This window comes from Oncorhynchus gorbuscha, linkage group LG15, assembly GCF_021184085.1.
Source record: "Oncorhynchus gorbuscha isolate QuinsamMale2020 ecotype Even-year linkage group LG15, OgorEven_v1.0, whole genome shotgun sequence".
In the NCBI taxonomy this organism is placed as follows: Eukaryota; Metazoa; Chordata; class Actinopteri; order Salmoniformes; family Salmonidae; genus Oncorhynchus; species Oncorhynchus gorbuscha.
In genome coordinates, this window is record NC_060187.1 from 66,627,626 (window position 1) to 66,641,835 (window position 14,210).

The window sequence follows — 14,210 nt, forward strand, 5'->3', positions numbered from 1 at the left end:
TGACTGTCCCACTGGATGTCATAAGGTGAATGCACCAATTTGTAAGTCGCTCTGGATAAGAGCGTCTGCTAAATGACCTAAATGTAAATGTAGAAGGACAGTCCCTGATATAGAATGTACATGGTCTCAAAGGTGAGCTCATTCAATGTGGAGGGGGGAGACAATTTACTGTTGGTTGACAAAGCTGTAATCCTGACAGCCAGTCATTCAGTGTCAGGGTGTCACTTTTCAATAGCTGGACATGGAACACACATGCAAGAAATTAGCCAGTGGTTAAGCAACGTTTTAATGACATGACCCCAACTAAGCTCTTAGAATTTGCCTGGGACCCATCAAGTGAAACAAACCCGTGTTTATTTTCATGGTCCAGTCAGCAGTCAAACCGTTTATGTTTAAAACGAACTTTTATTATTTATCGTTTTGAACTTTGTACAAGTTCAAAGTTGCATTATTAAGGAACAGTTATATGTGGTTTTTGATGCGTCTCATCATAGGATCCAAACTCTTTGTCTCGACTCACACAAACATCCAAGGCTGCCAACATCACATTTGATTAACACAGATTGAATCAGGTACCAACTATTGTGGAGCGTCGGAGTGGCAACAACATAATTTGGGGACAAGGTGCCTTGTCTATATAATGGTAGAGGAAACACTGCCATAGGATGAAAGTGCTTCTATTTTTACTGATTGACAATTCATAGGCACAGCCAAACCTTGGTCATGGTGGGAGGGTGGGTAATGGTGGGGAGGGGAGTCTGAGATGCTAGCTATGAGATGCTTGAGGGATATTAATACTTCCTGGCTGACATTGACCTGGGATTAGGACGAACAGAGGGAGAGAGACACTTCGAATTTGAAGTGCCTGGACCCTGTTCCCCACCAACTCTCACACAAACTGGATGATATTCATAGAAGTAGAAACAAAGGTGTGAGAAGTTTGAAATTCGGTTGCTATAAGGCAAATTACCCAATCATAATGGTTAGCACTATGGGTGATATAGACATGGTAGAATTATGGCAAAATATGCTGAAATATCAAAGACGTGTAAATTGTTTAATGGAGCGACATAATACCAGTTCTTAGGTTACAACAACGGAAATAATATGTACTGAGTGTAGGTTAAAAGGTATTCTTCCTTTACAGGTCTTCAGATCGACACAAGGCTAGGAGAGCCTGCTGCATCTCTCCTTTGTATTCTTTCTGTGGGTGTGAGAGAGAGGGGCGTAGTTATGACAGAGTTACAAACAACAAACCTTTCAGAATGACTATTCAATGTATTGGTGCGCGTGCATATGTCTTCACCTGCAATGTAGAGTAGAGTGAAGTGTTGGTCAGTCTGCGATACTCGATTCTCACACAGAGGAGGTCCTCTTCACTGTGGCTGATAAGAATCCCCTGCACTAAACTGCCTTTCTGCAGGACACATACACAATAGAAATACACATTTGGAATGAATCTGGCTTACAAAAGACTCTTCCTCAAGACCTGTCACAAAGGCACAGAAATCGATAGTCTTACGAGATCGCAATGCCCACTACACCTCACAGCATAACAAGAATAGTCATGTAGCCAGTGTGAGTCTGGAGTAGAGACACTGTAACAGAATGTGGAGTAGACCATCATATGACATGAAACTCACCTTAATGTTGCTGTGTAGACGCTGGGCCAGGAACAAAGGAATACTTGGGATGGAGCCAACTACAGATGGAAAGAATCAATACATACTGTTAATTAATGTTTGTCATACTGTCACACACATACACACAAACACACAAACACACATATGAGCATTTGAAAAAGTTGATAGCCTTGTTCAATTGCTTTGTGCGAGACAAACTATGTCATACCCAGAGTGCGGAAGCCAAGCCTCAGGTCCCCAGAGAAGTGACTCTGTACTGTTTTATCCACAGTCTCCCCTCTCAGATCCTCCAACCTGGATAGCACTGAGAGATAGAGAGAGGGAAAGAGAGAGGAGAAGGGGGGTAATGGAGGCTACAGCCATACCAGGGCTAGGAGGAGAGACAGCGAACGGATGAAAGAGAAATTGGTTTGTTACCTCTGTTGAGATGGTTTGAGTCTCTCGTGGTTAACACCTGAATCCAGGGGGCTGGGTCCTTTTTCTTACCATTCACAGCATCATTTAGAGCCTACACACACAAACACACACACACACACACATGCACAAAGGATATCAAGAGTACTGCCTAATTGAAGGATCTTTCTGGAGGTAATTTTGGGCTTTGAGGAAGAACACTCACCTTAACATCCTGGTCAATGAGCTGATAATCAACCATCTCCTTTGAATTCAGCTCCTCCTTCTGTTGGTATTAAAGCACAAATGGCAGCGTTTACTTAGTTTAAAATTAGGACATTATTTTTCTCTGACTGATCTATACAGCTTACTCTGTGCAAGGGGGTGAAAACTTGACAAGGCACTAACTTACTATGCGTATATTGCATTCACTCTTAGAAAAAGGGTTCCAAAGGGGTTCTTCAGCTGTCCCTAAAGGAGAACCCTTTTGGTTCCATGTAAAACCCTCTGAGGAAAGGGTTCTACCTGGAACCGAAAGTGTTCTACATGGAACCAAAAAGGGTTCTTCAAACGGTTCTCCAATGGGGACAGCCGAAGAACCCATTTAGGTTCTAGATAGCACCTTTTTTTCTTAGTGAACTCTACGTAGTTTTCAATATTGAGACATCAAGTCTAAGAACAGAATGAGAATCTGCTAAAAGAAGAGTGGCAGTACCTTGAGTATGGCCAGTACCAGCTTAGTGAAGTCTTTACTAGTCTCACTGATAAGATCATTCTCCAAGTAACGTCCAAACTCTGTAAACAAAGCAGTGTAAGACTACAGTAGGGCACACTGTGTGTGTGTGTATTGCAATAGTGTATGTGTTACCCACAGACAGTAATTCTCACCCTGTTTGTAGGCAATAGTGGCATCTTTAAGCTGCTGTGGTGATTTGGTACACAACACAGCCAATAGACTCTCTTCATCTGTACCAATACCCTGTAACAAAAAATTACACATTTAAAGTGATTTGTTCCAGACCAAGTCACTAAATAGTGAGTCCAAGTGGAATCCCAAATACTTGAGTCACGAGTTCCTTGGTGTGCTAAATGTAGTTGTCAAACCATTTTTAAAGTTAAATATCATTTTTATTTTATTTGTATATATATTTTTTTCCTTTACCTAGGCAAGTCAGTTAAGAAGAAATTCTTATTTTCAATGACGGCCTAGGAACAGTGGGTTACCTGCCTGTTCAGGGGCAAAACGACAGATTTGTACCTTGTCAGCTCGGGGGTTTGAACTTGCAACCTTCCAGTTACTAGTCGAACACTCTAACCACTAGGCTACCCTGCCGCCCCTCATTACAGTGTGGGTCATTTGTAAGGCTAAATAGATAATAAAGCTATCTAATGTTTGCTGTTGTTACATTATGAAAAAGAGAGACATTTTCTGACAACAAAGTCACCACTGGTCGAGTCCACGTCGCGTTGCGAATCATGAAAATCGTGACTTGAGTCTGAGTCAAGTCCGAGTCCTGTGCTCGAGTACTACAACACTGATTCATTCACACACACACACACACACACACACACACACACACACACACACACACACACACACACACACACACTCAAACCACATTACAGTACATACAGTAATTATACACCTAAAAATACAAATAACATGTATTACATGCTTATTACAATGATCATTGAAATAACAGGTGATCTGCTCTCACCTCTATGGTCTGTCTGAGGCGATGGGCGTCAAACTGAGAGGGGGTCATCATCAGCCCCAGCATGAGTTGCTCCAGCCCCCCTGACAGAGCTTTCCTCAGGGCAGGACATAACTCCTACAGAGTATGGGTAGATAGAGACTGTTGGGCTGGGTTCCTATGCCATATATCACATCCCTTCCCACAGTCCCCTTATAGATGTAAAAGTAGTCAATAAGTAGGCTGACAGATCCACAAAGTGGTAGGCTGACAGATCCACGGAGTTACCTTCTGTGTGAGGTTACGGTAGGACTCTGCGATGCTTTGTCTCTGAACATTGTTTCGATTGGTCAGGATTCTCACCAAAGTGTTCACATCACTGTCTAATACACGGTAACACACACACATATTTTGAATACCTCATCCAATATGTATGTATAATATTAACTACTTCAAACATTCACACCATCAGATTGATGAAATTCACAGGCAACCAATTGTTTTCAATGAGCTATGGTAGTGATTTACTTCATTAGCGGACATTCAATCCTTGAATAGTACCTTTGCTCTCCAGGGCAGTTTGAATGTGGCGGGCGTCCTTCTCTGAGTTGAAGTTGGGGAAGGGTCGCACAGTGCCCAGTGTACCCCACCACATCGCATGAGACTGGACAAGACAGGGGAGAGAGGGGTGGTGTCACAGAGTCACTACAGTAAACCTCTATCACTGACATTTACTGTCTAGGTTCCGTCATGTTGCGTTTAGCCATTCCATCCTTTTAGTTTAGTCCAGAAGAAGGAGAGGAGATGAGGAGAAAGTCTCTTCAGACTATGGAGAACAGGTTCACTTACACTTGCTTTGGGAGTGTTTTTTTGCATAGACTTCTGCAGAGCTTCCATGATGGGAGTGACAGAGTATAACTGTGATGGAGATTAGGCATAATTCGTTTTGGGTTTATTTGACATTTAATATGTATACAAATATTTCAAATATTCAATGCAATATTATATATTAAAAAACGGACTGTTTGAATCCTAGATGCTGATTGGTTGTTAGCAAGGATTTATTCAAGATAATTCCCAAATACCATGATGCCATAATTTCAATTCACGTATCAATACGCATCCACTGTCCCGCAGTTCAGTTGTCCAACTCTGCATTGATACATTTACCATTGATAAATCAGGTACCCAAACGACAGACATTAGATATTTTATGCAATAGAAACATTGTCTTCGTGTATCAATTCACAAACAAGTCAGTGATTAACAAAGGAAAGAAGGGAGGGAATAGAACGTTTTTGAACAGGGCCACAATGGTCGGTGAAGTCCATCCAAAATACTTTAACTTCATTGCCCTCTAGTGTCGCAAATGTACGGAAGAGTATTAGGGGTAAGTGAAGGGAAGTGGTGATACTTATATATATATCTATATTTTTTTTACTATAGTAGTTTTTAAAAGTGGGAATATTTCGAGAATAAAATGGCAATATTTCGAAAATAAAGTGACAATATTTTGAGAATAAAGTGGCAACCTGTTGAGAATAAAATCGAAATGTAATTTTGAGAATAAAGTCAAGATTGTGAGAATAAAGTCGCAGTTATATTTACATTTACATTTACATTTAAGTCATTTAGCAGACGCTCTTATCCAGAGCGACTTACAAATTGGTGCATTCACCTTATGACATCCAGTGGGACAGTCACTTAACAATAGTGCATCTAAAACTTAGGGGGGTGAGAGGGATTACTTATCCTATCCTAGGTATTCCTTAAAGAGGTGGGGTTTCAGGTGTCTCCGGAAGGTGGTGATTGACTCCGCTGTCCTGGCGTCGTGAGGGAGTTTGTTCCACCATTGGGGGCCAGGGCAGCGAACAGTTTTGACTGGGCTGAGCGGGAGCTGTACTTCCTCAGTGGTAGGGAGGCGAGCAGGCCAGAGGTGGATGAACGCAGTGCCCTTGTTTGGGTGTAGGGCCTGATCAGAGCCTGGAGGTACTGAGGTGCCGTTCCCCTCACAGCTCCGTAGGCAAGCACCATGGTCTTGTAGCGGATGCGAGCTTCAACTGGAAGCCAGTGGAGAGAACGGAGGAGCGGGGTGACGTGAGAGAACTTGGGAAGGTTGAACACCAGACGGGCTGCGGCGTTCTGGATGAGTTGAAGGGGTTTAATGGCACAGGCAGGGAGCCCAGCCAACAGCGAGTTGCAGTAATCCAGACGGGAGATGACAAGTGCCTGGATTAGGACCTGCGCCGCTTCCTGTGTGAGGCAGGGTCGTACTCTGCGGATGTTGTAGAGCATGAACCTACAGGAACGGGCCACCGCCTTGATGTTGGTTGAGAACGACAGGGTGTTGTCCAGGATCACGCCAAGGTTCTTGGCGCTCTGGGAGGAGGACACAATGGAGTTGTCAACCGTGATGGCGAGATCATGGAACGGGCAGTCCTTCCCCGGGAGGAAGAGCAGCTCCGTCTTGCCGAGGTTCAGCTTGAGGTGGTGATCCGTCATCCACACTGATATGTCTGCCAGACATGCAGAGATGCGATTCGCCACCTGGTCATCAGAAGGGGGAAAGGAGAAGATTAATTGTGTGTCGTCTGCATAGCAATGATAAGAGAGACCATGTGAGGTTATGACAGAGCCAAGTGACTTGGTGTATAGCGAGAATAGGAGAGGGCCAAGAACAGAGCCCTGGGGACACCAGTGGTGAGAGCGCGTGGTGAGGAGACAGATTCTCGCCACGCCACCTGGTAGGAGCGACCTGTCAGGTAGGACGCAATCCAAGCGTGGGCCGCGCCGGAGATGCCCAACTCGGAGAGGGTGGAGAGGAGGATCTGATGGTTCACAGTATCGAAGGCAGCCGATAGATCTAGAAGGATGAGAGCAGAGGAGAGAGAGTTAGCTTTAGCGGTGCGGAGCGCCTCCGTGATACAGAGGAGAGCAGTCTCAGTTGAATGACTAGTCTTGAAACCTGACTGATTTGGATCAAGAAGGTCATTCAGAGAGAGATAGCGGGAGAGCTGGCCAAGGACGGCACGTTCAAGAGTTTTGGAGAGAAAAGAAAGAAGGGATACTGGTCTGTAATTGTTGACATCGGAGGGATCGAGTGTAGGTTTTTTCAGAAGGGGTGCAACTCTCGCTCTCTTGAAGACGGAAGGGACGTAGCCAGCGGTCAGGGATGAGTTGATGAGCGAGGTGAGGTAAGGGAGAAGGTCTCCGGAAATGGTCTGGAGAAGAGAGGAGGGGATAGGGTCGAGCGGGCAGGTTGTTGGGCGGCCGGCCGTCACAAGACGCGAGATTTCATCTGGAGAGAGAGGGGAGAAAGAGGTCAGAGCACAGGGTAGGGCAGTGTGAGCAGAACCAGCGGTGTCGTTTGACTTAGCAAACGAGGATCGGATGTCGTCGACCTTCTTTTCAAAATGGTTGACGAAGTCATCTGCAGAGAGGGAGGAGGGGGGGGGAGGGGGCGGAGGATTCAGGAGGGAGGAGGAGGTGGCAAAGAGCTTCCTAGGGTTAGAGGCAGATGCTTGGAATTTAGCGTGGTAGAAAGTGGCTTTAGCAGCAGAGACAGAGGAGGAAAATGTAGAGAGGAGGGAGTGAAAGGATGCCAGGTCCGCAGGGAGGCGAGTTTTCCTCCATTTCCGCTCGGCTGCCCGGAGCCCTATTTCAAGATTAAAGTAGGTGTTTGGTTAACTGCATGACTCTCTTACTCCCTGCTGCTATGCGTGCCACCATTGATTTGCCTGCAATTAGATGACCTGGTGAAACTATACTTTAGAATTGGCGTTAGTATCAAGGAAATCCTTTATCTTTTAGCACATTGTAGTATTATAAGTAGGCCAAATCCCTGTCATGGACCTTGCATAGCAACGGGGCATAGGTTTGGGTAAAGCGCCGTCTGCGACAGTAATTTTACGTTCCATTTAATATAATCTAACAGTCAGGTCTAGCCTCTAGCCTCTAGCCTCTATAAAGTTAACAAGTGGTAGCCTGAATTAGCCGTATAGCTGAGACAAAGTTTTTAACGGAGATGTCCCTGTTTTGGGATACGCATCCTTCATTCCTCCCATCCTTGAAAACATCACCGATAGATGGATAGTGAAAGGAGATATTATGCTAGCCTACCAATCAAGTAATGTCAGATCAGTGATTATTTCTTTATAGCCTATCCTAATGTATCTAATATGCCTATATTTAGACCAATGATTATTTCTAGAAAGGGTGAATCACCCATGAATATATTCAAACAGCGCCTCAGATTAGCTGGTTTGCGCGTGCATGAGATGTCCTTGATTTGCCTGCTCCCACAGATATTTGCGTAAAACCCACGCTTCATTGTTCATTCCTCCCCCAGCGGTTGGATAGGCCTATCATTTACTTTAACTTGGCCACTGTAATGTAAGATTAGCCTACAGGTAAATTAAGGTACTCAATCTAATGGACCGCTATAGGTTTATAGTGTGCTGAGAATAGCGTTGTTGTAGCGAATTTTGAGAGCAGTTTGACATTGGACACATACACACGCATATTACCCAGGATCCCAAGATAATTCGTTTTATTGAGTGTGTTATCCTAGCCTACCGTTAGAAGTATAGTTGCCATAAAGCGGAAATACTACTATCAGTAAAGCATCATGGATAAAGTAGTTAATAGTACCCATTATGCAGAATTTTGCCAGGCGTCCCCCTAGGCTCGCATTCGTGCGAGATATTAGATCATTAGATTGATAAACGTGAGTGCACAGTGGCGCCTGTTTGAACGAGTGTATTATATCATTAAATTGATGGCCTTTGTTTGTTTTGCCCCTACTTTTAACCGCCCACACACACACCTACTTGCACACACACCCAACCCTCCGCACTTCTCGAAATATTACCACTTTATTCTAGAAATATTGACACTTTATTCACGAAACTGTGCCACTTTATTCTATAAATATTTAGCTAGTTTTTTAAAAGTACTAGCCTGCAAAAATATATATAATCCAAATAACGCCACCCCTTGCTTTTTGTTTTCATCACTTTGGCCCTAATACTCTTCCGTACAAATTATATTTCAGCGTTGTGTCATTTCTGCTTGCATTGCATATCACAAAACTCCAACATCTGGTCAGAGCAAGCAAATAGTCCTCCGACCTGACTCTACAGACTCTAAATTAATCTCGTCTCTGGTGATGTTGCCTACAACAAACTGTCTAGCCCACCAATCTAGAAATTGCAACATGTGAAAAAACGCGGGGAAACCAAACGTATTTTTAAAAACGCAGGGAAACCAAACGTTTTTTTTGTCGCTTATCACCATATCGTTTACAAAAATAAAACATACAATTATGAACTTCATAAATCAATGATTATACATTGTTAAAAATATTGTCTCCAACAATCTATGTCATTATACAGCATAATGAAATGAAACGCACCTGATAGTACCGTTTCGTATCCGCTTGACAGGAGAGGTCTCTGAAATTACTTGATGTTTGATGTTTTAGTCTATTTCCAAGACAACCTGGTGTGGCTGCAGCGGGACAGGTAGGATATGACTATGGTGCACTTGAAGCACTCACTCATTCATTTTATAACCATGGGCGTGTCTCTATTGACAGGTAGGCTATCTTGGCTGAAGAAATTCCTGGCTATGGACTCCCTTACAGAAAAACCACATGATTTCACAGGTGGTAAATCACATGATTTCACATTACATTTCAAATGTTTTTTGGAACACTTCACATGTGATCACGTTTTCACATGTGTAGTTTCATGTTATCACATGTTGTCATGTGTTATCACATTAACTTCACATAAGATCATATGTGATCACATGAAAGCATGTGTTTTTGGAACACTTCACGTGTTCACATGTGAAATTCCTGTGTTTTTTTCACAAGTGCAATAAGCCTACCTGGCCGTTAGTTCAGTTCACCGATCTGATAGGAAATGGATGAAACCTGGAGTAAACCAATACATGGTAAGATAGATGGAGCTATAATAAAATCACTTGTGTATCCAGTACTTTCATGTGGGAAGTTGGATATCAGACACACTGTCACACACACACAGAGAATGTTACACACCTGTCAGAGGGCGACCACCTCCCAACACACACGCGCCAATAACAACTTCCAAGCCACTCTAGATTTCTGTAAACATTTATAAACAATACACAAAATTAACAATAATTGTAACTAAAATAAAAATTATAAAAAGACAATAAAATTACAACATTAACGTTAAAAGTCATTTTCTTTTTTCAGAACAGATCAAATATTTATACAAATTCTTCCTATAGAATATATGTAGCATATAAAGAAAAAAACACATTTAAAAAAAATGTATTTCAAACAAGGAAACACCTTTTGAATCCAGTCAAATAATTTCCATTCCTACATAATAGTTGTTTCATGGTCAAGGGGTGAGCTCAAAAACGGTTCTAAAAAGGTTGACTTTTTGTTAAAGGAGGTTTTGGTTGGTGTCAGTGTTGCTGATGGAGTTGGCTGGTAGCAACAGTTTATCATCCTAAAAACCATATGGGTGAAATACATTAGAGACGATCAAAGTCAATTCCACTGGCAAATCTGAACTCACGATTGAGTGCAGTGTAAACCAAGTTTTAGTAGTTTGTGTATGAAACATACAACTGTAGATGAGATATGAGGTCAACATATTCCAGGTACAGTCAGCAAGATTAGTCTATCCTTATTCTAAGGATGCAATTCTTTATCCTAATTCAAATATAAATGTTTTTGTTTTTTGGTTCAGTATGGTCCTTCTGTGTATCCTCCAAAAGTCAGAACAGTTCATTGCAAACCTCCCTCCTCCCCATTTTTATAAAATATTCAGTATAAACCCCATCCCCCCATGGTGGCTCACTACTGTTGTCTTCCTAGAAAAAAGAAACAATTTGGTTTATAAAAAGCACAAGTGTTTTCAAGTGTTTGTGTTCAAGAATGGGGGTGTGGGGTGAGAGTTGATTAATACCCACATTTTTTTTAACAACTATATAAAGTATATATATATATATACACACATATATATATATATATATATACACACACACACATATATATATATATATATATACACACACATATATATACATACACATACATATACACACATATATATATATATATATGTATATATATATACACACACACATATATATATATATTTGTTATATACATACATATATACACATATATACATACATATATACACATATATACACACATATATATATATATATATTATATATGTCCCCCTTTTCTGTCCTGTCCTCCCCCTTTTCCTGTCCCGCCCTCCTTTACTGATCTAAGTTCAGTTTCAATCAGTCAGCTCCACCACCACAGACAAACCAGGTCTGTAGAGAGGTGACACTAAATGTACAACAATGACAGGCAGTTACAGTACAGAATAGTTCCTACTGGTATCAGCAGACACCTATAGATCAACAGTCCACCATTAGAATTCCATTGTTGTTACGAACAACTCCTCTTCACCCCCCAATCCCTCTCTGTTATTAGTCATCCTTGTTTTGAAAAGGGAAAGAAGAAACGAAGAGTGGGATTGGAAAAAGGGGTTCAATCCCGAGGATGAAGCTTTTAACATAACATTAGAAAAACATATAACATCTCCGAACTAACATATACCATGATACAATACACAATTCCTGGGTAGGCTTTCTATGCCAAAGAAAGACGAATAGATGGAATCACTGAAGATCATTTCTATCAGGTCTGGTTGGTTGAAGGTTGACAATATGTTGGTCCAGCTCTCAAGTCCTGTTTTCTGGTTTGCGTGTCCAGTTTGAGGTCAATGTTAACTCGGAACAGTCTCGGAATCAGCCTTTGGATTCCTGCGCTTCCGGTCCGCACTCGCTCTCCTCCGGGATATCCTGGAGATCTGAGGAGGTCACTGAAGGTTATTCATATGAATAAATGTGTTATTAATACGTTTAATAGCGTTTGAATAACGTGTTGATCCAAACAAGACTAGCTTGCTCAGTAATGTAAATAGAGGTCACCAATCAAGATGCGACTGGAGGAGCACGGTTTTACTAGACTGAGTTACTAGACATTGACTGATACAATAAGGACTGTGGACAGAGGGAGTTAAATATGGTCAGAGGTATCCACCCTTTAAGCACACAGAAAGAAAGAATGGGGAGAGGTGCATTGATTGAGTAAGAAGGGCATAAAAAACAGGGGCTGTCTTTCAATACTCTAAATGTCGCCTCTAAACCTACCATACAGCGTATGATCAAAGTTGAATGAAAATGTATGAAAAGTGTGGAAAAGTAAAGAGTGGAGAGGACAGAGCGCTATTATTGACTATCAACAAGCAGCCATTAAGAGAGAGCAGAGAGATAAAGGGAGGGCAGAGAGATAGAGGGAGGGCAGGACATGGTGCACAAAACTCTGTCTGCTCTAGAAACAGCTGAGAAATCGGTGCCAAACAGATAGATAGAGATATGACGTGGCGACACACCTTCAACATGCAGAGGTAGAGAGTGAGAAATATGGCAGGGCTGAAAGAACATAAAAAGTGTGTGTGTGTGTGACTAATTAAACGAGGTGTGATATGGTTAAAGGTCAGAAATGGACACCATGGGGATTTTTCTGGGGATTCCATTGATTTGGCCAATCCCAAAGTTATCAAGTCAACCACCTCTATCTCACAGATTACACCCTACCAATGACTAATACTTTAGTGGCCCTAGATATTCCTTCTATTTTTGTTTTTTACTCCACATACAAACGTATACATATAAACAACAATTTAGACGTACACAAACAGATGCGCACACAAACAATGACTACATCTCATCTACCCAGACCCACATGCTCACACCTCCATCCCTAGTGCCTGCATTACTGGTTTCCCTTAGATATTCCAATTACACGCAATACAGGAAAGATACACACTGTGGGTCATTTACTCACCTCTTGGACTGTCAGAGCGTGGTGAAACCTTCACTACATCCGCCTCTTCCTCTGACTCCTCCTCTTCCTCCTCACTGCCTTCCTGTACGCCGTCCAATTGGTCCACTGGTTCCTGACAGGCCAATGGAGCGACAGGGCTGGGCTCGCCGTCACCACTTCCTCTCCTTTTAGAGGGAGCCTAGTAAAGGACAAAAGTCATCATATCCTGTTTGAGCTCACCTACATATCAACCACTAGTACTTCCTGAATGGCTTAGTGATTCAGCCAGTTGGGGTGAGGACTGTAAGTCTACCTAAACCCAAACACACTTGACTCCAAACTCCCATTCACACACCTCTGCATTCACACACCTCTGCATTCACACACCTCTGCATTCACACACCTCTGCATTCACACACCTCTGCATTCACACACCTCTGCATTCACACCTCTGCATTCACACACCTCTGCCAGATGTTACTTTGCTCACCTGCTCTAAGGCTGTAACATCCACCACAATGTCTTCGTTGCTGCCTCTGCCGCCCCTCCTGCCCCTCCTTCCCCTCCTGCCCTTATTGTCCCTGATCTGCTGCTCCAGCTGAGCCCGGACCCTCTCGCTCTCCCTCAGCCTGGCCTCCAGGGGGCGCAGCCTCACCACCTCCTCCTGCAGCAGATCATGCTGCTTCTGGAGCATGGCCATCTCCCCCATGGCTGCCACCATGCCCACATCCAGACCTGTGTCACGTGACATGGAACGGCACAGCCTGGGGAAGGAGTTTGGAGGAGTGGGGGTGGGAGTCGGGGAACCTGAGGAGGCAGGGCCTGTGCCCTCATGGAGGCGGAGCTCGAGGACAGAGTCTTGGTGAATGACGGCGGCCTGGGAGAGGGAGAGAGAGAGAGGAAGGAGAGAGAGTGAGTTTTGAATCTAGGTTGGAGCTGGGGTGTAAGGGAAGGACCACTTATGCAATACAAAATGCCTCAAACGGATTCCAGTGTGTCATTCAGCCTCACCTGTAGAGATTGGAGATGAGCACTGAGGTTCACAAGCCTCTGACACACCTCCTCATTTAGGGGTCTGTCCTGTAGCTGGTTACCATTTCTGTCCTGAAAGGATAAAGAACACCCACAACACATGAAGTCATTATAAACTCATTATGTATTACAGTCACAGTTGTGGCTTATGTACATGTTATCCAACCCTAAGGCACAGTCATCCTCTCTCACCCTGGACGCTGGACTTCCTTTCATTTCATGAGTCCCGTTGACGGAGGTCGAATCTCCATCTGTAAATGGGTGGGACAGAAGGAGAGAGAAAGTGAGCTGATTTGCAAGTGAGAGCTGAAACACTGTAGAGACCACCCTCCACCATGTCCCAGTAGTAAAAGACAAAAGCGAAAATACTCACTGCTCACTGGCGCCCCTTTGTGGTTCTGGTCATCAATGGTACCGTTGGTGCTACCATTGGACTTGGGAAGCTCTATGTTGGAGCCCAGCAGCAACTCACTGAGCCTGTCAACTGATGAAAGGAGGGAAGGGGAGGGAATTAAAAACTAAAAGAAAGAGGCAGAG

At 43.2% G+C, this 14,210-nt stretch overlaps 2 protein-coding genes across 6 annotated transcripts in view; both read right to left on the reverse strand.

Annotated features, from left to right (window-relative positions):
- Positions 1-1,030: 1,030 nt before the first annotated feature.
- Positions 1,031-9,306, reverse strand: LOC123996855 (annexin A2-like). The gene is made up of 12 exons (XM_046300633.1): positions 9,144-9,306; positions 4,292-4,394; positions 4,019-4,113; positions 3,755-3,868; positions 2,925-3,015; positions 2,752-2,831; positions 2,263-2,322; positions 2,061-2,151; positions 1,852-1,947; positions 1,644-1,702; positions 1,307-1,417; positions 1,031-1,204 (listed from the first exon to the last, which is right to left on the reverse strand). The coding sequence occupies exons 2-12, from the start codon at positions 4,383-4,385 to the stop codon at positions 1,142-1,144; spliced, it is 954 nt and encodes a 317-aa protein (XP_046156589.1). The 5' UTR covers positions 4,386-4,394; positions 9,144-9,306; the 3' UTR covers positions 1,031-1,141.
- A 1,675-nt stretch (positions 9,307-10,981) lies between these two features.
- Positions 10,982-14,210, reverse strand: part of LOC123997809 (rho guanine nucleotide exchange factor 2-like) — a 47,016-nt gene continuing 43,787 nt past the window's right edge. For all 5 annotated transcript variants that reach the window (XM_046302380.1, XM_046302379.1, XM_046302381.1 and 2 more), the window contains 6 exons: positions 14,047-14,157; positions 13,866-13,924; positions 13,653-13,745; positions 13,132-13,518; positions 12,663-12,840; positions 10,982-11,622 (listed from right to left, as the gene is read on the reverse strand). In XM_046302380.1, coding sequence (XP_046158336.1) covers positions 11,561-11,622; positions 12,663-12,840; positions 13,132-13,518; positions 13,653-13,745; positions 13,866-13,924; positions 14,047-14,157 — 890 coding nt within the window. In that variant the 3' untranslated portion in view covers positions 10,982-11,560. The remainder of the gene's footprint in view (positions 11,623-12,662; positions 12,841-13,131; positions 13,519-13,652; positions 13,746-13,865; positions 13,925-14,046; positions 14,158-14,210) is intronic.